Source organism: Gopherus flavomarginatus, chromosome 15 (assembly GCF_025201925.1).
Source record: "Gopherus flavomarginatus isolate rGopFla2 chromosome 15, rGopFla2.mat.asm, whole genome shotgun sequence".
Classification (NCBI taxonomy): domain Eukaryota; kingdom Metazoa; phylum Chordata; order Testudines; family Testudinidae; genus Gopherus; species Gopherus flavomarginatus.
Window position 1 is genome coordinate 33,724,819 of NC_066631.1, and position 27,228 is coordinate 33,752,046.

General features: G+C 43.6%; 1 protein-coding gene across 5 annotated transcripts in view; it reads left to right on the plus strand.

The window, feature by feature from the left end:
• The window catches only part of ZNRF3 (zinc and ring finger 3), a 205,526-nt gene that overhangs the window by 70,014 nt on the left and 108,284 nt on the right, over positions 1 to 27,228 (plus strand). For 2 of the 5 annotated variants that reach the window (XM_050924032.1, XM_050924036.1), the window contains one exon: positions 26,520 to 26,738. The exons of 1 other annotated variant lie outside the window; for it this stretch is intronic. In XM_050924032.1, the coding sequence (XP_050779989.1) occupies positions 26,682 to 26,738 (57 nt within the window). In that variant the 5' untranslated portion in view covers positions 26,520 to 26,681. Of the gene's footprint in view, positions 1 to 15,855; positions 15,942 to 16,339; positions 16,360 to 26,519; positions 26,739 to 27,228 lie in introns of those variants that run through there. 2 more of the 5 variants (XM_050924034.1, XM_050924033.1) reach the window with 2 other exon arrangements.

The following is a 27,228-nucleotide window of genomic DNA, read 5'->3' on the forward strand; positions in this document are numbered from 1 at the left end:
TTTTGGAACATGCATCTGGATTCTTATAGAACAGGGTGTCCCAAACTGTCATAGTGCACCTCCCATAAACATTCTGCCTATAGAATCAGTGCTGAAAGGGAGAGATGGCAAAACATTTGGGGTTTCATTTGGACTGGAGAAATTTAAAAAATGCACCTATAAATAAAAGCTTTTTGTCAGTAGAACATCAGTGCTAGGCTTGTAGGCGTTTCTTGTGGTCAGCCTTCATGCAGAGCAGGCACTTTTCCCTCATTTTCCCTGGACTTGTTTGACCTTTTATAGCAGAGGGAAAACTGTGTATAAGAGTGCCATTGCTGCTAGCAAAACTTCACTGTTGCAGCACTGAGTGTGGGAAGATAGCTGCAAGAGAGGGGAGTGAGCTGCTGTGTTACGGCAGGGACATTGTGTTTGTGGAGAACAGTGAAGAAGCTGCTCGCTGGGTTTCCTGTGAGCAGTTCCTGTTGTTGTAAGGTCTTGTGGGTTTGTGACAGAGGGGAGTCATCAATTGAATAAAGGAATAATTCACTTCAGCATCTTGCCTGAATCTGGAAGGGCTGCAGTGAAAGCTGCTCTGTTCTTAGAAAGGCCTTTTTACTAGCCTTGAGTAAAAGACCACATTCCTAACCCTTACTTTGGCTCCAGAGATCAGGTAGGGTAGGGGGAGAGTGGTGATCAGTTTGGTGTGTGTTGGCATGATCATGCCAACAAACTCGCTAATGCTGAGGTAGGTAGCAGCCCACTGAAATAAATGGGGAAGTGCATTCTTAGGCTGTCTACACTGGCAATTGAACGACAAAAGTTTTGTCATTCAGAGGTACTAATCCTCCCCCGGAACCCCAAAGACACAAGTTTTGCCACAGCGAGTATCAGTGTTGTCGACAGAGTGCTCCTGCTAACAACGCAAACACTGCTTGTTGGGGGTGGAAGTCTTTTTGTTGGCAAAAATGCTGACACACAGTGGCCACGCTGCCCGACTTTTAGTGACATGGCCGCGTCGCTAAAAGCTGTGTAGTGTAAACAAAGCTTTAGACTCTGGGGCTCTCTGAGCTTCCTGCATAGTGGGATTAGGTTGATGGAGCTGCATAAAATGGCGGTATTGGCCGCTGAATTGTAGCATGCCCCCCACCAAACCCTTCCTGTGTGAGGAGTTCGTGTGGGAGGATGTCCTGTTTAGGACCTTCTAAGCTTGTGAATGAAGGAGCAGTATTTGGTCCTGAGAGTTGTTGGGTATAGCTATGAGCTCAGCTCTGCAGTAGGGTCACAGTCTGAGAGTTTTTCTTCAGTTCCTAGTGGCTCCCAGAGAACAGCCAAGGTGCCTCACCAGAGTAAAACAATTCAATTCCATTGGCTCAGGCTGGCTTGTATTAAAATTGGAAGACATGTTAGTGTCTACTTATTTGTGGTACAGCCACATCATAGAGGGGCATGATTCCTGGATTTCTGTGGTGCTGTCTGTGCACATACAATGCTTTTATCTAAATAGCAATTTTCATTTTTCTCTTTTGTGAATATTTGATTTAGGAAGGTAGAAATTGCCATGTCAGATCAGACCATGTACTCATCTCATTCAGTTCTGGCTCTGACAGGGGCCAGAACCAAGTACTTCAAAGGAAAATGCAAGAAGGTCTATTATGGACAACTGGGCACCCCTCTGAGTTAGTTAAAAGTTAGATTATGTCCTGCAGCAAGAGTGTGGATGCCCTTTCTAAGCACTTATACCCTGTCAAACATAACTGCATGTATTTCTTGGTAGCCCATCGATCCGATGATGACAAATCTGAGCAAATCTATTGTTGGTCTCATGGTGTGCCCTCTGATGGCTATACAAGCCAATTCTAGAGGTGCACATTTGGCTGCAGATGGTGCATGGGAAGTTCAGTCCGTGGGTTGTGCGCTGCTGGTGCTCTGTGACGTCGTTCGCGTACCTCTTGTAGACGCCGGCAGTGGTCTTCCTCAAAAGTGATGCAGGTATTCCTGACTGTTGCACGCCACTGTGTTCTGTTGCTGGCAGCGTCCTCAAGGTCCCTGGGTTTGATACTGCTATACTTCAGATTGGCTTTGATGGTGTCCTTGTAACATTTTCGTGGACAACCTATATGCTGGATGCCCTGGGAGAGCTCACCATAGAGAAGCTGGTGGGGTATTCTGTTGTCATCCATGCGGCTGACATGACTGGTCCAACATAGCTGTGACTTCATGATCATCATTTCGATGCTTGTCATCTGGGCTCTCTCGAGGACCTCAAAATTGGGCACTTTGTCTTGCCAGCAGATCTTCATGATGTTGTGGAGGCAACGCTTTGAGCTGCTTGATGTGACGCCTATATAATGTCCGTGTTTCACACCCGTACAAAAGAGATGAAAGAACAGCAGCTCTGTACACAAGCAGTTTTGTTGACATCCGGATGTTGTGGTGGTTTAAAACTTTGACACACAGATAGCCAAGTGCCTGGCTTGCTTTGGATATTCGTGCATTGATCTCATTATCCAGTGGTCCATCACTGGATATGACACTACCCAGGTATTTAAAGTTCTCCACTACTTTAAGCTGAGTGCCATCAGTGGAGATACTTGGGACAGAAGCATTTGGTCCAGGTTCAGGTTGATGGAGAACTTCCGTCTTTTTCTGAGGCTGGTAGTTAGTCCAATGAGTTGCAAGGCCTCGGCAAACTTATTGACAATGTGCTGAAGATCATTTTCAGTGTGAGCCATGAGGGCACAGTCATTGGCAAAGAGTGCCTCAAGAAGGAGTTTCTGCACTGTCTTAGTCTTTGCATTCAGGTGATGGAGGTCAAAAAGTGAACCATCGTGCCAGTATTTCAAATATATACCTCGATCCAGATCTTATATTGCATGGTTGAGGACGCATGCAAAGAACAGGTTAAATAAGACAGGAGCGAGAACACATCCTTGTTTCATGCCGTTGGTGATGTTGAAGGGGGCAGATGTGGCTCCATCAGACAATACTTCGCCTGTCATGAAAAAGGCATATAATCTGGACAAATTTTCTTGGGCAGCCCCAAGTCATGTTAGAATAGTCCAAAGGGCTTCCCTGTTGACGGTATCAAATGCCTTTGTCAGATCTATGAAGACATCATGCAGGTGCATGTTCTGTTCAATGCACTTCTCTTGTATTTGTCTGACAGCAAACAGCATTTCAGCTGTGCTCCAGCCAGGTCAAAAACCACATTGACTTTCAGGTAGATTTGCCTCGGAAATACTGGCTATTAGGCGGTTCAAGATGATGCGAGCGATGATTAGCCGCCCTCTCCATTGGAGGGAAAATGAATGCCTCTGTAATTTCCACATTCTGCGTTGTTGCCTTTGTTCTTGAAAAGAGAGACAATAGTAGTGTCGCGGAGGTCCTGTGGTATGTTTTCATCCTCCCAGATGCTGATGATCACGCTGTGTAACATTGCTGCTGGACCTGCTGCTTTGTATATCTCTGCTGGTATCCCATCTTTTCCAGGAGCTTTTCCTGAACTAATCTGGCTAACAGCTTTCTTAATCTCATCTATAGTGGGCAGAGTGTCAAGATCTGTCAGAGCAGACTGTTGTGGAATTTCATTGTGGACATTATTATTCACAGTTGATGGTCTATTGAGAAGGTTGCTAAAGAGTTCTCGCCATCTTTTGTTGATGCCTTCTTTATCTTTAATCAGCGTTGTGTTGTCTGAGAGCAGTGGGGTGGTCCTTAGTTTGGAAGGTCCATAGACAGTTTTAATAGCACTGAAACATCTTTGAGTTGTGGGTCTCAGCATAGTGCTCGATTTCTTTGGCTTTGCTCTCCCACCAGTTGTCTTGCATCTGACGGAGATCTTTCTCTGTTTTGCTCTGAAGGTACTTGAAGTGGTCCCATTTGGAGACTGAGGAGGGATCATTCTGCCATTTGATAAAGGCTTTTCTCTTTACTTCCAGAGCTGAACATATTTCTTCTTGGTTCTCATCAACCAATCCTGATGTGTTCTTTTCTTTGGTCCAAGAGATGTTACTGCTGTGTCAGTCACCATCTGCTTGAACTGGTCCCACTTTTCGGTTGCAGTATCAATCAGTTGTCCGTGGGATGTCAGTTTGTCATCATGACTCTCCTGAAAGTTGTTGAAACATTGAGCATTCTTCAGTTTGGCTATGTTGAAAGCAGGTCGCAAATGCTTAGGGTGTTTGTGCCAAGAGGGAGCAATGTAAAGTTGGAGAGATGTACTGACTAATCTGTGGTCTGTCCAGCACTCTGCGCCTTGCATTACTCTAGTGATCATTATGTCTCACCTTCTGACAATGGCATAATCTATCAGATGCCACTGTTTGGACCTAGGGTGCATCCATGTTGTTTTGTATTTATCCGCTTGTCAGAAGAGAGTGTTGGTAATGGTCAGGTCATTTTCAGAACAAAGGCTCAAGGAGTAGTCCATTGCTGTTCATTTTGCCTACACCATGTGGCACGGTTACTCCTTTCCAGTTCTCGTTGTCAGCCCCGACTTGAGCGTCGAAATCTCCAAGTAGGAGTAGTTTCTGTTACAGGTGTGGCCTTGATCAGTCGGTCGATCTTCATAGAATTGTTCCTTTGAGTTGTCCGAGCATGTTAGAGTGGGTGCATATGCACTAATGGTGGTGGCATGATATTTGGCATTTAGTGGGAAGCGTAGTTTCAGCAATCTTTCATTGATACCCACTGGAAGGTCTGGGAGTTGATGCATCAGAGTTTTTATTGCCAGACCAACTCCATGTATTCTGTCCTCTGTCCTTTGTCTCAGTCTTACCCTTCGAGAAGAAGGTGTAACCACTTCCTGGTTCGCTCAAGAAACCTTCCCCAGGCAATCTTGTTTCGCTTACTGCCGCTATATCAGTGTTGTAGCGGGCTAGTTCTCGAGCAATGAGAGCTGTACTTCTCTCAGGTCTTGTCACAGCTTCTAGATCCATGAGGGTACTAACATTCCATACACCAATGGTAAGTCTTCGTCCCCCCACCCCTCCCGCATTTTTCTTTTGGTTTTGGCCGCAGATTAGGTTAAACTGCCAGCCGCGGCTTGCTGGCTAGCTGTTGTAGGGCAGGCAATTTTTAGGCCACCTTTTCTAGGCCCCTGCCTTACTAGGGTGAGCAGAGCTGTACTAAAGAAGGCTGCTCAGCTGCCTGGGTTGCTGCCGGGCAACTCTGCTGCCCCAAGTATAGAGCTGGATGACCACCTATCCACAGGCCGCCTGCGTGCAGGATTGGGACTATGACTCCCAGTGGTAACCTCCACCTGTTGCTTTGCCCCTCCCCCATCGCCACAGGACTTGGGTGGTATGATGATTGATTTGCACAGGATCTGTGCGTGAAAGCTTTTTAAGTAGTAGAGCCATTGCACAGGAGCAATCCCACTCTCTCGACCTTAGAAGCCAAACACCGATGGTATGAAAAAATGTCACGACTGGTAACTTCTTTGGTTGCAGTGGATGGCCTTGATGTCTTTTGTGCCTCATCAAGCCCTTCGCTTTCCACGCTTTGTGGAACGCTTTGTGAACGGCATGTATTTATTATCTATATAAATGTCTAACTCTTCATGCATCCTGCTAAGCATTCAACCTCACTATCGAGTGACATAGAGTTCCACAGGTTAATGTCTGTGATGTGAGTATTGCCTTTCCATTTTATCAAATGCTGCTTTGCTCTTTCATTAGGCGTGTCTCTGATTTTACTTTTTCCATTCCACTTATTCTTTGACATATCTCTTATTTGCCTTATCTCTGAAAATATGGGGACTGTTTAAACTAAGTATGGTCACATAAAAATCTTCCCAGGTCCCTTTGTCTGCTTTGTTCGCTAAACTCATGTTTCTGCAGCTCTCCTTTGAAATTGGGTTGCAGACCATTGGTTTATATGACCTATTTTCAGTGCTGTTTCCATCTCCTTCATAAACCTTGAGCCAGATGCTCAGGTGGGCCAGAATAGTGGTTGGAGTGCCTGAGGAAAAGGGGAAAGCATTGGGTGGTTGTCTACTGCCTTTCTGCACATACCATTCTAAATGGGACCCCTTTGGCTCCCAGCATAAGTAGAAGCAGCATCAAGGCTGCTCCAGCATAATCACTAATGGCCCCAGCTTGCTGAAGCAAAGTGTGTGCTTGTCATGTCCCTTTCTATTCAAGGAATGCCCCTATGCTAGGTAGGTGACATAGAGATGCCAATGCTGGCCTTATAGTACCCACGAATTCTGTCAGGGAGAGTCCACAGCTGGTGGGTCGCTTACCGTTCCTTTTGCATCCTTGGTGTGGGACTCAGGATGTGGCTCCATAACATTACTGTTTTGATGCCAGCTGCGGTGTGTTGAATCACAGGCTTTTGTTAAGCTGTCAATGTTGACCACAGGTTTTTTTCCTGAATGGTAATAGTTTAATTTTTGGATTCAGCAATGTAGCTGACTAGCTCAAATCACTGTTTGCATTTGTCAACACTGAATTTCATCTGCCACTGTGTTGCCCATTCACACAGAGTTGCTGGGTCCCTTTGAAATTCCTCACAATCTTCTATGGTTCTGACTGTGGCTAGAGGCATCATGTGCATGTGCTGTGCAAATTTACTCTGCTCCCACTCCCACACATTGCTCTGCTAAACCTCCTTAGCCCTGGCATTGCTGTCCTGGGCACCTACTTAGCTTATATACCTGCCCCTGGAAATTTCCACTATATGCATCTGAGGAAGTGGGTGTTCACCCACGAAAGCTCATGCTCCAAAACGTCTGTTAGTCTATAAGGTGCCACAGGATTCTTTGCTGCTTTTACAGATCCAGACTAACACGGCTACCCCTCTGATACTTAGCTCTTGATGCTTCTGTGCTGCCCTGCAGCACGCCCTGCTGTTCAATCCAGATTCCTAACAACTCTATCAAGGTACCTCATTCTTGATGCTATTCCTCTTGGATGCTTTCCTGCCAGGGATTGACTTAGTTTTAAGTTGGATTTTGCTTTTCTTAAGTTTGTTTCCTGCTGGTGTTGGGGTTATGAGCTGCTTCGCAACTGAGAAATGGAAGTTTTTGGGCTACCAAGCTGGGGGCAGTATTAGAGTGTGTGAGGGGAGATTAGTGCTTTTTGTTTTAATTTTCATCCCTCCTTTTTATATGCCCATCATTTGATTAGCTTCATGTTCTATATTTAAAAGCTGTTTGGGGGAGAGAGAGAGGGAATCTCTTATTTTTCAAGTGCAAATGTGGTGCTAAAGAGAGATGCTTTAATAATAATAATAATAAGGCGCTAGTAGGAATCCAGGCCAGGTTAGGAGTCAAACTGTTGTATGTATGCTTAATGGCGTGTGTGAAATGAGTTTGGAGGTGTGTATCTCGGCCCACTTCCTGGTATGCAGGTGTCCACAGCTCACAGGCCACCCTAGTCTGCCCTACTGAGAGTCTTCAGAGAGGCTGAATACTGAACAGGCCATGGGGACTGAACTCCTTTCTTGGACATAGAATAGAAAGGATTGTCCACAGCAAGTCCCATTCATGGGGAATAGAAGCATTTTGGTGAGTAAAGAGCTTATGTTGCTCTTGACTACATTGTGCAGGTTCTGGGAATAGCAGAAGAACTGTCTCCAGGACTTTCACTGCCATTCATTTTGTATACAAAAATAATTCTGTTTTTAAAAGGAAAAAAACAGAGCCATGTTAGTGTTAAGAGGACTCTCACTATGCAAGGCAACTGGACCTGGCCTGTACCTCCCTCCCTCTCTGAGAGGAGGGGGTAGATTTTAGGTCAGTCACATTTCATTGCATTATATGATAGTAGCTGTAAAAGCACTACGTTACCTTTAGACTGGGAGATTGCTTTGAACACAAGGGAGTGCTCCCTTGTGACTTAAGACCATACTAGAAAGCCGGTAAGTTAAATGGAGTTTTTTTGAACTGTTTTGTTAGCAAAGCACTACATCTACGCTTTTTTTTTTTTTTTAAATAGTTCTACTACACGTCTTTCAACTTCTGCAACAAATACGGCAGGGGTCCTGCAGACAACTCCCTCCTTTGCTACACAGTTCTGATTCACCAGCATGGTTTAGATAATTAGACCTACAGCAGTTCTTTATCACTGAGGCAATGGAGTAACTGGTATCGGTACAAGGCTGTTCTTCTTTATAGAGACCTGCCACTAAAGGAGTATGGAGATGCACCGTTGGCCAGTGGGTTTCAGAGCAGAGGAACACCTGAGGGGTTGTCTACACTACCGCATGGGATTGATCTAAGAGAGGCAACTTCAGCTACGTGAATAGCATAGCTGAAATCCACGTACTTAGATCGACTTACCGTGGTGTCTTCACTGCGGTAAGTCAACAGCTGATACTCTCCCATCAACTCTGCTTGCACTCCACTACTCCACCAGAATGAGGAGTTGATGGGAGAGCACTCGGTTGATTTATTGTGTCAAGTCAACCCCCGCTGGATCGATCACTGCCCGCCCGTCCAGCGGGTAGTGTAGACAAGCCCTGAGAGTCAGGAATAAGGGTTTCAATTCAAGGTTCTGGAGGGGAATATGCTGTAGTGGTTATACAGACCTTTCTGCCTTGTCCAGTTCAGTTTCTCCCAGCCCATGCGTCCTGCCCCTCTCCCATCTGCATTTGAGTCAGGCCACTGTGAGGAAAGTCTCCTACTCATCTCCTGCATTCTTGTGAATGGAGCATGCCCAGCTGCTGTGTAGAGATGCTACGTGCCCAGCCTGGTGGTGTGTAGAAGCTATGAAGGGAAGGAACCCGCTCACTATGGACTGAATATTTGGAGAAATTAGATACCAAAAAAGTCTCTACTGAGCATGTTTAAACTGAGAATTTTCAAAGGCTTCCAACTTATCCAAACTTGTCACTCTACTTCCACCTACCCAGAACAGCAAAAGGCACATCCTTAACACAAGAGTGAATTTCAAGTCCCTGTTCCGAAGTATGGAGGCACTGGAGCTTCTTAATGAAACATTTGTGAGAATTTTTTTTAGGGTGGGCAAAACAGTTTATTTCCCCTTAATCTTGTTCTCAGTAGTGGCAGAACCATTTTTTTTGCTTAAAGTTTCCCAACAAATCAGCCTGAAGCAGACACCGGACATGGAAAATTTCGGCCCGCATGGCTAAATAGTTACAAACTGACTACTGGGTCGTCTTATGGAAGTGTCATGCAACCTTAGGTTTAGGCAGCATTGCTAGTTCCACCTATAATTTAGCATCAGTGGCACCTAGCAACATCCCTTTCAAATTGAATACAGGAATTCTCAGATTCTGAATTATTCCTATTCCCCAGTTTTAGTGTCTAATGCAAAAACCTGTCAAATTCAGGGCACTGCTTGTTCTAAGAGTTTCATTAAGTCTGTCTCTGTTTTTGGATTGGGTGAATGTTATCTTAAGTAGCATTGCAAACTAAGCAGATACCATTAACTAACCCACGACTAGAATCTTTAATAAAGGTTTCTTATTATTTCCTACACGTTTAAACATTAACTAAAAACTATTCACTAGAATGTTAACGTTCACTTGAAAGGTTTTAGGGACTATCAGAACATTGTTTTTCTTTATGTTGAGATGCTGGAATATGACAAGAATGCACCTTGGTATGGTGCCAGGGAAAGCCCTCAATGAGAAGAACTTTATTATTATGGAGGCACCAGCTGCAGCTCCATAGTTAACGTTAGTTGAATTTTACTTTTGCATGCTGGGATTGAGTTGATTTGTTATATTAAAAATATAGCAAATTATCCTCAAGCTTACAGCAGTAACTTTTGAGTACAGAATTTATTTTAAGAATTTACAAGTAAATCTGTTATAGTTCAGGATTTAAAATTTATTTTAAAATGGGTCCTCTAAGAAGCTTAGCACCTCGTGTCAGATGTGTGGTTTTTGTTTGGTTTTTTTTAAGGGAAATAAATTTAACAGAATAACACCTGTACTCACATTCTGCGAGTTTAAACTATATGGGAAGTGAGTGAAATACTGTGTGTTGGCCACATTTGAAACATTTAGGAATAATGCACATTTTTTTTCATTCTAAGCCAACAGGGACTGAAGAATGTTTGACTATTGATAACACCGCATAGAAGTGACCTCTTTCATAAAGGCTGCTGATTTCCATTTGGAACAATGGGATTGAAGTCAGACTGTCAGGTGGCCATTTTGAGAAGGGCATCTCTCTTCTCTTGCCCTCCGTGAGACTGACTGTTCCTCTCCCTCTCTCTTTGCAGTCTGAGGAGCCACCATCTTTTCTAGCTTCATTCTTATTGGGCGCAATGGAAGATGGGTTTGTTATTCTGATTGAAGGTGCCAGTAGCAATAGCAGCAGCCAGAGCAGGACCTTTTTTTCACCCTTAGACATTCCAGTCAAAACTACACAGTTCTGACTTTCTCTGTCGTGTGCTGTTTTGGCTGTTTGTTTTGCTTCAACTCTTCTCCTCCCTCAGGGCTGGTCCAGACTAGGGGAGGAAAATCGATCTTAGATATGCAACTTCAGCTACGTGAATAACGTAGCTGAAGTCGAATATCTAAGATCGAATTACTCACCCGTCCAGACGGCGCGGGATCGATGTCCGCGGCTCTCTGTGTCGATTCCGGAACTCCGTTGGGGTTGATGGAGTTCCGGAATCGATATAAGCGCGCTCGGGGATCGATATATCGCGTCTAGATTAGACGTGATATATCGATCCCCGAGCAATCGATTTTAACCCGCTGATACGGCGGGGTAGTCTGGACGTGGGCTCAGTCTCTTCACCTCAGCTCCACTTCATACCTGCCCCTCTTTAGCTTCCACTCCCTGGCCTGATCCTTCACCCCCCGCCCAACCTTGCCAATTTCTTTTAAGTTAGCTGATCCCCTCCTAAGTGAACCCACTCAAATCTATATTATGGAACTAACATAACGTTTGACACCATCCCATTGCTCATTCTGCTTGTGTTTGTACTCCCTCCCCCATCCTGGTTGTGACTTGTCTATTTAGATTGTAAGCTGTTTGGGGCAGGGGTGTCTACTTTTAACCATAAGGGAAACCCAGTTGTGGGTTTTGAATGACTGACTCCTACCAAACTGCCAAGTTGGAGTTGGGGTGACCTCTAGTAAAGTTTTTGGCATGCTTGTAGGTTCGTTCTTCGTTTTTAGTACATCTTCTTCTGTGTAATGCTTTCACCTAAAAAATAAATGTGCTTCCATACAAAGAGCTGTGTGGTAACTTGTAACTGCAGGCCATTATGCTAATTATAGCTTCCAGAGAGAAGGCCAAGTACAAGTGCTGGCCTGTTTAGACAGTCTGGCTTGCTTGTACAGCCTGGAAAACATCCAGTTAGGAAGGAGAGAGGTGTGGGTCTCTATCCAAGAGAGAGGTTTCAGAGTAGTAGCCGTGTTAGTCTGTATCCTCAAACAGTGAGGAGTACTTGTGACACCTATCTGGGCATAAGCTTTTGTGGGCTAAAACCCACTTCATCAGATGCATGGAGTGGAAAATACAGTAGGAAGGTGTATATACATAGTACATGAGAAGATGGGGGTTGCTTATGCCCAAATAAATTTGTTAGTCTCTAAGGTGCCACAAGTACTCCTTGTTGATTTTACCCAAGAGATGTGACCACTGAGAAGCTGGGAGCCTAGAGTGGATGCCCTGGATGGACCATGAGGGAGAAATATAGGTGCAGTTGCCTGAGCTGTGACAAATTCTCTTGAATTTCTTGTTTAATGTTCGTGTATGAAATTTTTAGTTAAGAATTTCCTTTTTTAGACACAGCTACATCAAGCTGGAGAAAAAGTTGAGTACTTATCACTAATGCAGGTAATTGTAAGATGATGTTGTAATTGTCCCAAAGCCAACCATTATAAACCAAGAAAATTCAGAGTTAATGTTTGGATTTTGTTAACCTTAACTGTCAAGAAATGCACAGTCAGGGCACCCAAACAACCTTCACTCTGTCCTATAACAGTACTGTGATGGAGATGGAAATTCTACATATGTTTAAAAACGATGTGGGATTTTTTTCTTTTCAGCACATAGTGTCACTACTGAGGATTTGGGGGAAGAATTAAGAGTTCAGTTTCTGACATCCTGAGTTTGAAGGAGGACAAGTTGGAGACAGGTAGAAATACTTCATGGTAGAGGGGCGAGGTCACAGATGGAGGTGGAAGTCCAGGGCGAGTCTGCATAGAGCTGTTAGTTAAAGCCATGAGAATGGATGAAGTTGTCTAAAAACATAGCGTAGAAGGAAAAGAAATGAGTGTAAGGTTACAGCCCCAGACTGTCTGATTCTAACAGGCTAGCTAGTGAGAAGGGCACACTTTGGAAGCCAAAACATTCCTGAAGTCTCTCTCACTCCCATCCCCTATAACATGTCCCTGAAACACTTGTCATCTCACCATCTCATTTAAAATTCCCTCACTAGGGAGTAATCTTGCAGAGCGCAAAAGTAGGGTAGTGCCTACTCATGTTCCATGCCATCTACTGCTCAAGATGAAACGCCAAGCTGGGTAAAACATGGTGTTTGAATTCTCAGAGAAATTCCTCCTCAGGGGAAATACCAGCTATGAGTATGCTGGTGACCAGGGCTAGGCAACCTATGGCACGGGTGCCGGAGGCGGCAGGTGAGCTGATTTTCAATGGCACTCACGCTGCCCACGTCCTGGCCACCGTTCTGGGGGGGTCTGCATTTTAATTTAATTTTAAATGAAGCTTCTTAAACATTTGTAAAAACCTTATTTACTTTACATACAACAATAGTTTAGTTACATATTAGACTTATAGAAAGAGACTTTCTAAAAACATTAACACATATTACCAGCATGCGAAACCTTAAACTAGAGTGAATAAATGAAGACTTGGCACACCACTTCTGAAAGGTTGCTGACCCCTGCTGTAAACTTAATATGAAATGTCATAGTAAAAGGTCTGCACTCAGATGTCCAAAACTAGCTCGTGTGGGCAGGTGGAGGGGGGCTGAGCTGTGTGCTCCTGGAAATTAACAAATGGCTTTACAAACATTTCTTACCACTTGGAGATTTAAGACCTATTTAGATGTATGCAGATCTGTTTGCCTTAGTCAAGGCATCTGTACTTCATCTTATTCAGAGAATCAGTAAAACTTCTTTGTGGTTCTAATAGTACCTATTAGCAGACAAATGAAGGGAAAATCCAAACTCTTTTTAATATGTGCTCCTTCTCTGGCCCTGTGACACCTTACTGAACCTGATGTTTAAGTACTCAAAGGTTCATCTGGGCTTCTTCTGCATGCTGATTTATGAAATAGATTCATCTTCTGTTGGTGGCAAATTATGCATGTCTAGCCACAGTAAGCCATTCAGAGCCTTGCAGAGACTATCTTGATCCCAAGACCTTCATCTCATGGAAAATTTTCCTCTCAAATATAACGGGATTAAGTTTTGTAAAATCTTATAGGTGCCCCAACGAGAAATTGTGCTACTTACTCTCCTGGTAGGCTTTAAAATTTTCTTTGAGTCAGACTTGGGACAATAAATTTAAAAAAATTTTTCCTCCTGAGTAAAGTTACCAGATAGCAAGTATAAAAAATCAGGACAGGGGCGTGGGGTAATAAGCACCTAGATAAGAAAGAGCCCCGAATATCAGGACTGTCCCTATAAAATCCAGACATCTGGTCGCCCTACTCCTTGGACCCTCTGCTGCAGGTTTTTCTATGTGAGAGAATGGAAGAAGTGTATGGTATAGCTGGCTCATACTTTTCTATTCAGACCAAATAGTTGTAAGGACTGTTAGTGTTCATACTCCAAGGTACCAGCATTCTTCAGTGTAAACTGAAACTTTGCGCTTCCCTGTATTTTTCCTAAACCCAGACCAGAGGAGGAGAAAAGGGGGCATCTCCTGTGTGTCAGCTAGACCATAACATTTTGAAGTCTTCAGGCCTATGGGAAAGATTTTTTGTGCTTTGGAAAGGGAATAAATTGACTCAAATAACTTCTGTTCTGTTCTTGCATGGTAATTTCAGAGCTGCATTTCAGAGGTTTGTGAGCTGGCTGGGTGGTTTGCTTTGCCATGTGGAAGGGTCATGCCTAAGAGGGTCGAAGTGATGTTTGAGAATCTAGGCAAGGCAGGCTTTTTGGTTTTCTCCCCCCAAAATAAACTTGCATTTCTCCAGTGGCTGGTTTGTCTGCTCCAGTGATCAGGGCTTGTAGGTTTAGAGTTCTGAGAGTAAATTCCCTCTCTCCAACTCCTGATTTCAGTGTTGACAACACAAAATGTTTATAAAGATTTTTTTTTAACATGCAAGTTTGAGGCTTTTTATTTGTTTCAGGGTGCACTTTTTTCTCTGCAATCATTAGGGCTAAGAACTTTTTTTAAAACGAAAGCTGAAATTCTTATTCATGTATTCTCATCTTTTCAAGAGTGGGAGCTTAAAAAATGCAACCAAATATTTAGAAGCACACAGTAAAATCATGTGAGTTGGCAACACCCTGGTTTTGAAGCTAATGAGGGCTGTTAGTAAGATCCCATTTATGCTGCCTTTAGTGACACCACATTTTCAGTACAGGATGTGTCCGATTTAATGTAAGCTCAGTACAGTTGCTTATTTATAACTATCTGGATTGTTACAGGCAGAATCATGTAAACAAAATATAGAGCTTCTGACCTCTCATCTGTCAGTTTTCATAGCAAGCTTACAAATAAATAAGGTTTCAGAAACATGACTGAAGTGTAGGTGTTGTCCTGACTTGGAGAGCAGTGGCAAGTTTTGTCTGGCATGAAAGAGCAGATGGTGGGATCTTGCACAGCTGACTTCACAGATAATTTGAATATGTTCTGCTGTACAGCAAGGTAGCAACACTTGAGAAAACCAATAATCAAACTGTTTGAAATGGGGTGGTGTGAGCAGATGAGATTGAGTCTGGTCTTAAGGTGACCGACTGACTGTTTTTTTGTTTATTTGCTACAAAGGGTGTAAGCATTATTCCAGGACTTGGCATTTTGTGGATGATTCCATTTGTTTTGTCCCTATGGTGTTAAATAAAAATCACATAGCCCTTCCTATTGTGGGACTAATCTCTACAGGCTCTGATTTCTGATGGGGGTTGGGTGGGGAGGAGGCAAGTGTTTTGACTTCGCTCAGGAATGTTCCTAATGTAAATACCTAATAGTCATTCCTCCAACACCCCTCTTTGCCCACTTATACTGAGTTGTAATTTGAAAATCTGCTGTTTAAATGAAGGAAAGGGCCGTCCTTGGGCCTCTTCTAATTGTTGTTGTTGGACTGGCTCAGTGGGGCATTTTTTCTCATGTATCTAGATAATGGTTTAGGTATTCAATAGGCAAAAGTCGTTTGGGGGAGGGAAACGATATTTTAGACCTTTTTTGTCTTGTCCTCTCCCTGCTGAGAAGCACAAAATCACCAATTTTTATATTCCAGGAGCCAGCTGCTTCCTAGTACTGTGTTCTCCATGTCTAAATTTCCCTCCAACCCCCAGGGAAGCTGTACCTCTTGTCTTTGGCAGCTGCTGGACTTTGATGGAGACATGCCTTCTGCCTTTGCACTTGCTTCCCTTGGCAACCAGCCCTTTGAAGATGACCTCTTGCTGTTTGCCTGTTATCTCTTTCGTGTTGGATTATAGATGAGGGGTGGGGGTGGGGTGGAGTGTTTGATTTTTAGCTCATTTCCTTTGAGATTCCCAGCTCCCCTCCTCTCTGGCTTTCACCTCTCTGTATGTAGTTGAAACGTTATTGTGCAGAAATGGGCACATGGAAAAATGTTTTTCTTGGTGGGAGTGCTCTGTTTCTGCCTCCACTTGAAGTTTGCTCCGTAGGCCTGAGAGTCAGTTTGATTTGCAGTGACTGGTGTTGCTGTTCGGCCAGTAGCAATCCACTTAATTTATTCCTCTTTCATAATACATTTGTAACCCCCCTTTCTTCCCTGGGTTACTCAGGAGCAGGCAACACTCACCTGTGTGCCTGGATGCCAGATGTTGACTTTAAAGAAGATCCGGAGTATCCCAGTGGTGCTGTTGGATAGGTGGGAATCCTCTACTCACCCCTCTGCTGCAATCCCTTTACTCCTAAAAGAATTTAAAATTGGCGGTGCCTCCACCTGGCTGGCCCCTGTACACACTCAATGGTGTGCCTTGGGAACCTCCAGGAATAAAGCTAAAGCTATTCTATTAATAAATAATATCAAATACCAATTATAAATAATATATACCCAGTATATTTTAATTAGTTAATACATGTTTACTTAACTTAAAAAATCAGGGTATAACACTCTAAGATTATGTCACTATTAATTTAAATCCACAGGGGGCAGTTGAATATAGTTAACAAATATAGTATACAATAAAAACTGAAACTTGTGCAACTGGCATTTACACTGTCACCATTTACCCCACCCACAGTGAACTCTCCTTTTGATTTCAGAGTCCTAGATGCTTGCGGGGGTATGCTTGGAGATCTGCAGCTGGAGACAGCATCCTGTTTGGTTCTGTGTATCAGTCCCGCCAAGGCAACAACCCCACTGATGATTGGAGCTGGCTTCACCAAATGTCAGCCCCTCTAGGTGCTGGTTTGGTGGGAAGATCTCTCAATCCCTCTGCTGTGTCTCTTCGCTTGCAAGAGCTGGGGTTACTCATAGTTCCTTCACTGCAGGCCCACCTCAGTCAGCTCTAGGCACTGCAACAGTCTCTGCCCTGGCCCCAGTGAAACCACCAACAGCCTCTGAGGCTCCCTGCTTGGTCAAAGCCCCTGCAGGCCCAGCAGCAGCTCCTGGCTTCCTAGCAGCAGCTCCTGGTATGGACAGAGCTCCACAGCAGAAATCTCACTCCTTTCCCCAAAATGGCATCTACCCCCTGCTCTGCCTGCATGAGGAAGTCTCTCCCCCTTTCCCCAAGGCATCGTGGGAATTCTGGTCTCTAAGGCTAGATTGCAGCACACAGGCTTTTCCCTTGGAATACTCCCCCAAAAAGTTGAGGCTTCTCTAGTAAAGATGCCTACACGCGTGTTCTTAGCTGTCATGAGCAACAGCTGTAGCGCTCCCACCCCCATATACTCTTCTCTCTCCTCTGCCCCTACTCTGGCCTCTCTGAGGCAACACAACCACTCTAGATGACTAGCAAAGGCACTGATGTGAAGTGTCAGGGAAGGAGACAGAGCCCTGCATCTAGGCTTTATTCTCATAGATACCAAGACCTGGAGATACCATTATGATCACCTAGTCTGACCTGAATAACAACATCCAATCTTGATTTTAGAGATTCAGTGGTGAAGACTCCATCACATACCTTGGTAAATTGTTCAAATGGCTAGTTATTCACTGTCAAAAATGTATCCCTTATTTCCACTCTATTTATATAGCTTCAACTTCCAGACATTGGATCATGTTATACCTCTGTTAGATTGAAGAGTTCATTATTAAATATTTGTTCCCTGTGTAGGTACTTGTAGACCATAATCAAGTCATCCCTGAGCTGTCTTTGTTAAGCTCAATAGACTCAGAGGGTATGTTTTCTAATCCTTTAATTGCTCTTGTGGCATGTCTCTGAAGTCTCTCCAATTTATGAGCATCCTTCTTGAATTGTGGGCACCAGAAATGGGGACACAATTCCAGCAATGGTTGCACCTGTGCCAAATACAGAGGTAAGAGAACCAATCTGTTTCTACTTGAGATTCCTTTATTTATGCATACCAGGATTGCATTAGCTCTTTTGGCGACAGCATCATATTGGGAGCTTATGTTCATCTGGTTATACCCAACAGCCCTCAGTCTTTTTCAAAGTCAGTGCTTCCCAGATAGTCCCCCATCCTGTAAGTATTCTTTATTCCTAGATATGTTTAACATGTAGCTTTAAAAATGCATATTTTGCTTGTCCAGTTTACCATGTGATCAAGATTGTCCTTAATCAGTGACCTATCCTCTTCATTATTTATCACTCCCCTAATTTTTGCATCATCTGCGAACTCGATCAGTGATTGATTCTATCTTCTTCCAGGTCATTGATAAAAATGTTAAATAGCGTAAGGCCAAGAACCAATCCCTGTAGGACCACGCTAGAAAAACCCATTAAATTACATTTGAGACCTACTAGGTTGCCAATTTTAAGTCCATTTAATGTGTGCCATGTTAACTTTATACCGTTCTAGGTTTTTAAAATCAAAATGTTCTGCGGTACCAAGTCAAATGCCTTGCAGAATTCTAAATATATTACTGTACATAAACACTGTTACCTTTATCAGCCAAACTTATAACCTCATTTTGTGTAGTCATGGACTCTGTTAATTGAAGCCTGCTGACCTGGAGTTGGAAGGGGTGATGGTAGTGAGGAAGTATGACAAAACACCTTACAAGAGGCTACTAAGGAAACCAAGTAGCCGTAGGATTAGAGGTAAACTTCTGTCATGGATCAGAAACTAGCAGAGACAAGAAAACAGAGTAGGAATAAATGGCAATTTTTTCAACATGGCAAAAGGTTAACAGGCTGCGTGAGGTTCTGCACTAGGGCCAATGGTGTTTAACACAACAATCGGTGATCTGGAAAAGGGAGTGAGCAGTGAGGTGGCAAAATTTGCAAATAATAAAATTATTTAGGTGAATAAAGACTAGACAAATCTGTGAGGAACTTAAGTTTTTTAGGTCCCTCTGAAGTGAATGGACAGCGCAATGGCAGATTAAATTAATTATTAACAAATGCAGGAAAGTGTGCATTGGCAGGTATAATTGTACACTTTGGTTGTTACTATATTAATTATAACCACTGAAGAAGAAAACATGGGCATCCTTATGGACAGCTCAATGAAAACTTTTCAGTATGCAGCAATGGTCAAAATCCCCAAAACACTAGAATTTATCAGCTGCAACTTCAGTATTTTTCCATATCACTCATTAAATAACTTCCAAAATAGGAATTTGTAGGAGAAGTGATGTTGAATGATATCTGCAGATTGCACAAGGAAATTTCTTTTAGAGCCAGTTGGTTTAGCGCCTTTAGTAAGCCTGTAGATGCTGCTGTTGAGTAATATGAAGTTTAGGCCATGTCTACATTATAAAATTTTATCGACCTAAGTTACATTGGTATACAGCCATCGCAATTAGTACATCACTTTTGTGTGTCTACACTTTGCTCCATATGTTGGCAGTGCATGTCCTCAACAGAAACACTTGTATCAATGCAGAATGCAGGGTACTGTGGGCAGCTATCCCACTGTGCAACTTACCACCATCCAGAACAGGCTATTTTGGAAAGGCTTTGCAATGTCTGATGGGGCTGAAACAGGTCATCCAGGGGTGACTGGGAGTATGGGGTCAACTTCCCATAATACAGTGTTCTCTATCCCATAATAGTCCACACCTGTTCAAAATCTGCATATCCCATCTCACTGGCCATTATCTCTGACAGCACATTTAAAACAAAAGGAAGCATTTTTTCACACAATGCACAGTCAACTTGTGGAACTCCTTGCCAGATGATGTTGTGCAGGCCAAGACTATAACTGGATTCAGAAAAGAACTAGAGAAGTTCATGGAGGATAGGTCCATCAATGGCTGCTAGCCAGGCTGGGCTGGGCTGGTGTCCCTAGCCTTTGTTTCTTTGCCAGAAGCTGGGAATGGGTGACGGGATGGATCACTTCATTATTACCTGTTCTGTTCATTCCCTTTGGGGCACCTGGCACTGGCCACTGTTGGTAGATAGGATACTGGGCTAGATGGACCTTTGGTCTGATCCAGTATGGCTGTTCTTATGACAGAAGCATGGAGCCTACGTAGCTCTGCACTATTGTCATTAGTGTTGCAAGCACAGGGCGCCTGATCCTCCGGTATTTGCAGGACTGCAAAAGGAGCCATGGGGAACATGATGATTCTTTGGAGGCTAGATTGCTGTGGGACAGAAAAAGAAACAATTCAAGGCTGTTGGAGGCTTTCATGGAGCAGCTAGAGATAGTGGAGCACTGGTACTGGGCCTGAGAAGCAAACACTGACTGGTGGGATCGCATTGTCATGTAGGTTTGGGATGATAAGCTGTGGCTGCAGAACTTTTGGTTATACAAGGCCACGTTCCTGGATCTGTGTGCCGAACTCGCCCCAGCTCTCCAGCCAGGGATACCAAAATGAGAGCTGCGCTGACAGTTGAGAATCTAGTGGCGACGTGCATTGTGGATGCCAAATCATTACTGGCCAGTTGGGAATCAATTCGGAGTTGGGGAAATCCACTGCAGGGGCCATTGTGATGCAAGCGTGCAAGTCCATTAAATCATGTCCTGCTATGCAGGACTGTGGCTCTGGGCAATGTGCAGGACATAGTGAATGGTTTTGCAGCAATGGGATTCTCAAACTGCAGTGGGGCAATAGATGGCGTGCATATCTCTATTTTAGCATCAGATCACCTTACCATGTACATCAACAGAAAGGGCAGTGCAAACATTTCTGGGGTCCACTGGATCCACTAACTAGGGATGGTTTACTGACATCAGTGTGGGCTGGTCAGGAAAGGTGCATGACGTGCACATCTTTAACAACAGAGGACTGTTCAGAAAACTGCAAACAAGGACTTTCTTTCCTGACTGACAGATTCCCATTGGGAATATTGAAATGCCAGTAGCGATTCTGGAAGATGCAGCCTACCTCTTGCACTCATGGCTCATGAAGCTGTACACCGGTCAATTCAGCAACACAAAGGAGTGCTTCAACTACATTATCAGCAGCTGCAGAAAGACAGTTGACTGTATCTTTGGTCATTTTGAAGGGTCACTGGCGTTCTTTTACTTATAAGATTGGACCTCGGTAAGAAAAATATATCCCATAGCTGCCTTTTGTGACCTGCCTAATATCTGTGAAGCAAAGGGGAAAATTTCTGCTGGGGTGCAGAGAAGAGGTGGAGCAGCTGTTGAATTTGAACATCTAGATATGGGAGCTATTACAGCTCAATGCAGAGCTATATGGTTCAAGGAGGCTTCGAAAAGACCATTGTAATTGTGAGCCAGAGTAGTGTGCATTGCTGTAGTGTGCTCTTCCTGGCCTTGCTCTTATGGAGCCTGGTACGAAGGTTGTAGTGAGTGCTGTGTGTGGGAATAAGATTGCCAATGCAACGATTGATATTGTCTGTGAATAATACATGTTCTGTGAAAAAGTGAAGTAGCAAGAAATTGGTTGCTGTCAGATCTGCTTAGCACAAGACAGCATATGTTGTGATCTAATAAATATGAATTTTGTTCCAAAAAACATTTATTCTGTAACATGAACCCTGCAATCAAAACTCAATATCAGCGCTCCTGATATTGAGCTCTCTATAGACTGCAGAGGGAAGTGATCACAGGGTTTTGAACCTGCAGCTCTGCCAGAGTCTGCAGCTTCTCCATTTGCTGTTTGAGATGTGCAAGCACCTTCTGCTGCACTTTCCATTCCTTTTCCAGCACCTTTCTCCTCTTCACTCTGTCCTTCTCTGTGCAATCTGCAAGGGTGATCCTCCAGGCCCTGCTCTCATTCTCTGATGCAGTACTGGCTTGCAGGATCTCCTGGACCATGTCATCCTGAGTCATCCTCTTTCTCCGCTGTGTCTGGCTCAAGCATTTTGTGGGTGTGGAGAGGGAGACTCTAAAGGCCACAGTGGCAGCAGCTACACATACAACAGACAGGTACCATTGTATCATAACCTTAGTCCCAGATTTGGACCTTAGCGTCCAAAATATGGGGGTTAGCATGAAAAACCTCCAAGCTTAGTTACCAGCTTGGACCTGGTACCTGCTGCCACCACCCAAAAAATTAGAGTGTTTTGGGGCACTCTGGTCCCTCTGAAAAACCTTCCCTGGGGACCCCAAGACCCAAATCCCTTGAGTCTCACAACAAAGGGAAATAATCCTTTTTCCCTTCCCCCCTCCAGGTGCTCCTGGAGAGATACACAGACACCAGCTCTGTGAATCCAAACAGAGTGAATCTCCCTCTCTGTTCCCAATCCTGGAAACAAAAAGTACTTTCCTATTCCCCCAGAGGGAATGCAACATCAGGCTAGCAATCCAACACACAGATCTCCCTTTGATTTCTTCCTCCCACCAATTCCCTGGTGAGTACAGACTCAATTTCCCTGAAGTAAAGAAAAACTCCAACAGGTCTTAAAAGAAAGCTTTATATAAAAAGAAAGAAAAATACATCCAAATGTTCTCTCTGTATTTAGATGATACAATACAGGGCAATTGCTTAAAAGAATTTTGAATAAACAGCCTTATTCAAAAAGACAAATCAAAGCACTCCAGCACTTATATTCATGCAAATACCAAAGAAAAGAAACCATAGAACTTACTATCTGATCTCTTTGTCCTTACACTTAGAAACAGAAGATTAGAAAGTAGAACTACTTCTCCAAAGCTCAGAGAAAGCAGGCAGGCAGAAAACAAAGACTCAGAGACAAACTCCCTCCACCCAGAGTTGAAAAAAAAATCCGGTTTCCTGATTGGTCCTCTGGTCAGGTGCTTCAGGTGGAAGAGACATTAACCCTTAGCTATCTGTTTATGACACATTGTCAGTGTATTCACAATGAAATTCAAAACTGAAGATACTGAACTCACTCCCCTTATACCCCAATACTTGTAAGCACTACATTCTCGCCTCTCCTTGGGACTTAGAGAACATGGCACCAGCCATGGTGAGTATGGCCCTGGGGAAATGAGGTGGGGAATAGCTCGCTGGCATGATTATAGCTTTAGAGGGCAATGGAACTGAATACTGGCACGGTTTCTGACAGGCAGTCTTGCTCCTCATGGCTTTTTGCCTAACTCTAGAGGGAAATGAAAAGCGAATAGCAACTCTGCCTCTCTTGGTTGTTCCACTATTACTTCTAGCACATGTAAGAGTTAATTAACAGACATGTCCTGTTACATTGGGGGTTCCAAACCCTGTAATTTCAAAGCAAATTGCTTACTTACCTGAGGTTCCTTCCCCTGCATCAGGCTCACCTATGCTTGACTGTCAGGATTGGCTGGACTGTGGGGAGTCAAAAACAGCTCCTAGCTCACTGTGCAGCTGTATCCCCTGGTTGCCTTTCCCCCTTGCTGTTCAGGGGCCTGTGACTTTGGCTCCTCCTGAAACATCCACAGTGCTCGTGGGGTTTGCCAAAGATGGCATGCAACTCTTTGTGAAAATGGCAGGTTTGCAGTTCTCCACCAGATCGACTGTTGGCCTGTCTGGGCTGGTAGGCCTGCCGCAGCTCCTTGGCTTTCATGTGGTACTGCTGCTTGTCCATGTTGTAATCTTTCTCCTGCATCTCCCGAGCCATCTGCTCATTGATGACCTTGAGCTGTACTTTCATAGCTGCTTCTCCACATAAGCCCAGGTGATCTTCCCCTTCCTCTGTACTCCAGGCAAGAGTGTGTTTGCAGTGTGTAGCTGGTGTGGTCTGCTGGGCAGTTACTCAACAATGGAGAGCTGCTAAGTGTGCTTGCCAAGCTGGGCAACCAAGAAGAGGAACTTCAAAAATTTGCAAGGCTTTAAAAGGAAGGGGCAGCTTCCCGTCCACCTGACCCCTGAGTAGCAGAGTTCACACTGGGGTCAGAGCAGTCAGCATGGGCAATGGGGGACAGCTTTTGGTAGCCAGAAACAGTTGATGTAAGTAACGAAGTGTCTGCGCTATCACTGTGTCAATCTAACTACGCTGACCATGACTCTACACCACTTGGGGAGATGGTGTTATTACAGAAATATAGCAGGGCACTTAGTCAGTGGGAGCCAAATTTAAGTGAAGACGCCTCCGCAGCTAGCTTGATGTAAGCTGCTTACATCTACCTAACTGTGTAGTATGGACCAGGCCTTATTCTTTCCAGCCCTAAAAGTTCCCTGTGGCACTGGAATGCTTTACCTAGGAAGGTGGTGGAATCTCTTTCCTTAGAGGTTTTTAAGGCCTGGCTTGACAAAGCCCTGGCTGGGATGATTTAGTTGAGGATAGGTCCTGCTTTGAGCAGGAGATTGGACTAGATGACCTCCTGAAATCTCTTCTTCCAGCCGTGATATTCTGTGATTCTATGAAATGAGTAGCTTCCATTATATTCTAGAAAGCTTGGATTAGGGCCCTCCTCACACTCCCACCTTAGTCTTCCAGTGGAAAACTTGCTCAGAAAGCACTTGTAAGTCTGTTTTGGTGAATCTCACTTTAAGTCCAGGCTGCTGTTTGGCATTGATCTGATACTTGCAGGGTAAATCCTCCACTGAGTAGTACAGGACAAATTTAGTAGTTTATGAAGTGTAAGATAATCCTGTTTTCCCAGCCAGTTTTGACTCTATCTAAAGACCCTAATGGCCTTGCGAGGGATTTTTGAGCCATTCTCCTTTTATATAGTGCCAGAACTCTTAGATTTTACTGTATAGCTACTGGCACACTCTTCTGCCAAAAGAGGCTACAAATGTATCATTTTACATGCAATTTTCCCTCCCCTCTGTCAGTGGCATTATGCTCACATCTCTCACCAGCTTCTTTCCACCCAGTATATACCACCTCCATGCACAAAAAAAGCCTAACTATAAATGTGACTCTGTTCCTCCTTTGTTCTGTTGATATTGTGGAAGGAGCACTTGTGTTTTGTTGTAATTAAAACACTTACATTTTGAAGAGACCTCAAGAAATTAATCTTAGATATTCACATCTTTGTGGGGCTGTGTTTTAACAAGACCCTTTGAGGGAATAAAAAGGCTGAGATTTGATGCAGAGCTTCCCCTGCAGAGTGCAGAGACTCTCTTTAAAGGAATACTGGAATTGGAGTACAAGCAGCTTGCCTCAGTGGACTGCACACTGAGTTTGTGTGGCACACTTTGCTTTACAGTGAATGAGAGACTAGGTGGGTGAGGTAATATCTCTCATTGGACCAACTTCTGTTGGTAAGAGAGGAGCTTTCGAGTTACGCAGAGCTCTTCCTCAGGTCTGGGAAAGGTAGAGTGTCACAGTTAAATGTACAGTGGAACAGACTGTTTAGCATAAGTGGTTAACACATATCCTAAGAGACCATTCAAGGTGAAGTGGCCTGTAAACCGCTCTGCAGTCATAGGACAAAATTAATGTCTGTCTTACAAGAACATGATTTTTAGTGTTTTGCCAAGTTATAAATTGCAGCGAATGATCAGTTTGCAGAAGCCTGCTTGTATCACTTCACTGATAGCAGTACCAAGTCCTGGATCCTTACTGAACAAAAGTTAGCTTTGGCTGAAATGCAGTCTAATGGTCAAAGATGACCATTAGTGTTCACAGAACCTCCTGGGTAGTTTGTAGTTCCATCCTATCTGTAGTCTCCATGTTGGGTTTTTCTGCATAAGAGACGTGCTCAGTTGCCTTCCTGGTTTCACATGAAACCAGAACTCCAGCTCTTGCTGTAATCCTCTCCCTTAGGCCATCCCCTTTCTTGGGGAATGAGGAATAGGAGTGTACTTCTAGAGTGCTTGAAGCTTCTGGTTCTGAGGGTAATTTTCAGTGGGACCCTCTTGTAGGTTTACTGCTGGTTTGACCCATATAGTCACAACTGATGGCCAAGAAAAGCAAACTTTCTGGATTATTCAAGTCTGGTAATGTTACATTTCATGGTGGCTTGGTTCCTAGCTGGATATCCTTGTAAAAAAAATCTCTCTAATGGGGCTGTTGTTGTACTTGCATTTGAGGCCATATGTTGCTCTTAACCTTGCTGAGTTCCATGTCGGATGTGTGCAGAATGTTGAGGAAAAGCTTCTGGCTTTCACCTTTAGAAGAGCTGCTCTACTCCAGCTGCTGTTAACATGGAAAGTTGATCCACTTCATTGGATTGAAGGGACACATGCAATAGTTCTTTAATATGCTTTTGTTAGTTTACCTCCTAGATCATAAACTGGAGAAAATCTTTCATCTCCTGTTTGTAAAACACTGTTTTCCTATTTTTAATGGCACCTTCAGGTAAACAAAGCAATGTTACTGTTTTGTGCCCCTTTCTCTCCATTGGGTTATGGCAATGATTTGTTGCTAGCAATACTTACACTACGTAGAGCTTTGCACCTAAGGCCTCTCATCTGCAAAAAAGCTTTGAGAGCCTTTTCTATTTTAAGATAATGCACTGTGGGTAAATACTTACATTTTATAAATAATTGGGGAGGTGCTCAAATGCTATGCTGATGCAGCCATATAAATACCAAGACTGACTTGTCCAAGATCACATAGTGATCCAGTGGCAAAATTGGGAATAGAAGTCTGCTGTAACCACCAAGACTGACTTCTGTTTGTTGTCCTGCAGATCTAGTAGGATACACAAGAACAAAGCATTGTTTCTGTAGGCCCTGTAAAAATAGTGGGTGCTTTAGTGAATGAGAATTTAAAAACAAAACCGTTAAAATCACAGGAAATACAAACTAAAGGTATTGCAATAGTAACTTTGCTGCATTACTTGCCTTGTATATCTGATAGTGAATATTAAGAAACAAACAAATGGAATGCATTACATGGTTCACTAGGAAATCAAGGCTAGAGAGTACTGGGGATGTGCATTTCAGTGCAGCAGTTAATGGCAGTGGAGCTTTAGCTTTACATTTCGTGACTGATCATTTTTTTTAACTGAATTTAAAGTTACATTAACATTTTTCTTTTTTTCGTTTTGTTCCAACCATTGGAAGGTTGTGGCATGAATGAGCATTCCTGGAGCTCTAGAGATATATCTCAAGCACATGGATTATATAAACCATTTGTACCCTGCTGATGTCATTCTATCCAAAATACCAAGGCCATTGGACCTCAAGGTTACTGCAGGCAAGATGTAAGAATCTGCACCAGTTGGCATGCTAGGCATCTGGGAGACTGTTCACAGAAGTTCCTACAGGCACTTGGGGAAGAAAGTATATGAGTCACTTCACCATTCTTCCTTAAATGAAAGTTTCCGTTCCTTTGCAAAGGCATCCTTTGCTGGAAGGTGCTACTAGGTTTGTTTCCATGTAATTACTTTGTTTATAAAGCACTTGCTTTATATGGGGGGAACTTAATTTCTGCCTGTATTTTTTACTATAATTTTGGAACTCTGCTTATCCTTTCCTTCTCTAATTCTTGCTACTTCCCATAAGTAAGTAATGAGAAGAGAAGCTGTGAAATACAATGAGAAACTTCTTACCTGATAACTTTCTTTCTTTTGTTAAAGTTTCTCTCTGAATTCAAGCCATGGTGGTAGTGTGGTAAAGAACACGATAAAAATTGATGATTTTCTCTAAAGGAAGACCTTGGGCATGTCTATGCTACAATGTTAAGTCAACGTAAAAAGAACAGGAGTACTTGTGGCACCTTAGAGTAACGCATTCATTTGAGCATAAGCTTTTGTGGGCTACAGCCCACGTC